Genomic DNA, 2,248 nt, shown 5'->3' on the forward strand with positions numbered 1-2,248 from the left:
AGCATAGTCTCACAAGAGACAGCTATATCTGGGTCCTTTCAGCAAATTCTTGCTAGTGTATGCAATGGTGTCAACGTTTGGAAGCTAATTATGGGATGGATCCCTGGATATGGCAGTCTCTAGATGGTCCATCCTTTTGTCACAGCTCCAAACTTTGTCTCTGTTACTCCTTCCATGGGTGTTTTGTTCCCAATTCTAAGAAGGGGCACACGTTTAGATTCTTAAGTGTGCAGTTTAAGAGCTTGCTCTTTTGCTGCCAACTGACAATGCTGTGGGTCTCACCCGCAGCATTCAAGACCTTCTGGCGCCACCGTGTGGAATAAAGTGGAGGGCGTGTCTGAGGAGGAGACTGTCTAGCTGCGTAGAATCTGGGCAATGATCCGCACACTTAAGACCTTTCCAAGCACTGAGAACATTTTCAGGATGGAAGATTGTGTCCAGTGTGCTTTTAGGAATGTTTTCCGAGGGATCGACTCGGTCCTTGCAGAAATGAAGGGTAGTTAGTGCTTCACTGTTGAGTTAGGGAGAGAGAAACTAAATTTACATTTTAGGAAGCAATAGAATTCATCAGGAAGATCTTGGGTGGTGAACTGAGGGAGCTGGTGGTTCCTGCATCCTAAGCATACACACATGTGTTGCTATTACTATGTTGGTAATATCTCTATTATGGGTCTTCCCAACTTACAAGGTAAGTTGCATTTAACTTCCCTAAGACTTGATGGGAAGAGTCAGTGGTTGAAGAGGGTGGCCAGCCTAATGCTGGCAATTAAGACTAAGCCTGTGCGTGGAAAAGCAGATGTTTGCTGATGGTTTTCTGTAGTTCTTTTCCCTAGGGTAATGGAAAGACAGGTATGGCGGTGAGGTCCAGAGCATCTTCCATATAGAGCTCAGAGATTCATGGCTGGAAATCCCACATACATTTATGAAACACAACTGGATTATGTGTTGATCTCCAACATCCAACCGAGCTTATTGCTTTCTCTGTAAATTTCAGATTAATCGAGCCCCAAGCTTTGGAACTGATCAGAAAATCGATTATGATGTTAAGAGGGGGGTTCTGCTAAATGCGCTGAAGCTGCTGAACATCAGGTGAGACATCTTCCCACTCGCCGGGGTCATCCAAACATTAGGTGAAGCTTTCTCCTGCTTGCTAGGGTACCCCAAACTTTGGGTGAGCCTTTCCCCTGCTTGCTGAACTCCTTCAAACACCAGATGATCCTCTTCCCTGCTTGCTGTGGTCCCCACAAACATTAGGTGAGCATTATCCGACTCTCTGGGGTCCCTCAAACACAAGGTGAGCTTTCTCCACATTCACTGGGTCCCACACACATCCGGTGAGCCTTTGCCCCACTGGCTGGGGCTCACCACCTTTGGTACAGATAAGTCACTCATGTGAGAAACTGACTTTGCATTGTAAATCTCTTATATTTTGTATTTTTCATTTCGGCTTTCTTCATGCTATCCTGCAAACCTACGTTGTTTTAAAACACCTTTTCATTTCCCTGTGCCCACTGCCTTTGCTGCCCCACACAGTCCTATGCACCTGTGGTAACTGCATTAAATCACAGACTTTACCATCAAGTACAAGGTTGGCTTGGTGTTGGTGTGGTAGGAGACCCTCTGACTTACCTTCCTTCTCCTTGGAGAAAAGTTACACACCAGAGCCACTTGGGAAACCTTATAACGGATTCTTACCTTCATGGGTCTTTCCTCTCTGTCTGGCTTCCATAGAAACAGAAAAGATGTCATTGCTTCTGAGATGAGATGTCAGACAGTGGGAAGAAAGATTTGAGGGGAGACATGCTGGGGCAGGGGCGAGCCACCTGGAGGGCACAGGGCCATGGAGTCAGGTATTTGTTATGCTATCATGCAGGAAAGGCTTTGACCCATTCTGATAGGGATTTATTAGGGGAGGCAGGAGGATTGTGGGTTTGAAGCCAGCTTTGGATACACACAGCAAACCTGTGTCATCAAGGGAAAAAGAAAAGAGAGAGAGAGAGAGAGAGAGAAAGCTATTTAACCTAGCTGCTCTGTGCTGTGTGCCGGACTGTTGCCTTGGGAAACATAGCTCATGGCACCCACGACTCCAGGGCCCTGAAGATGGACCAGTGATTTTACACCTTTTTTTTTTTTTAAATCAACACTCAAGATGTCTTGAAGGGTTATGGAATACATTAAGGAATCCTTTTATTTAAAATATTTGCTAGCAATCAAAACAACCCTGAGATTCCACCTCACACCAGTCAGA

At 45.6% G+C, this 2,248-nt stretch overlaps 1 protein-coding gene across 3 annotated transcripts in view; it reads left to right on the plus strand.

The window, feature by feature from the left end:
- The window catches only part of Ttll7 (tubulin tyrosine ligase like 7), a 128,940-nt gene that overhangs the window by 64,514 nt on the left and 62,178 nt on the right, over positions 1–2,248 (plus strand). For all 3 annotated transcript variants that reach the window (XM_021157823.2, XM_021157824.2, XM_021157826.2), the window contains exon 10: positions 995–1,089. In XM_021157823.2, the coding sequence (XP_021013482.1) occupies positions 995–1,089 (95 nt within the window). The remainder of the gene's footprint in view (positions 1–994; positions 1,090–2,248) is intronic.

The sequence above is a fragment of the Mus caroli genome, chromosome 3, assembly GCF_900094665.2.
Source record: "Mus caroli chromosome 3, CAROLI_EIJ_v1.1, whole genome shotgun sequence".
Taxonomy (NCBI): Eukaryota; Metazoa; Chordata; class Mammalia; order Rodentia; family Muridae; genus Mus; species Mus caroli.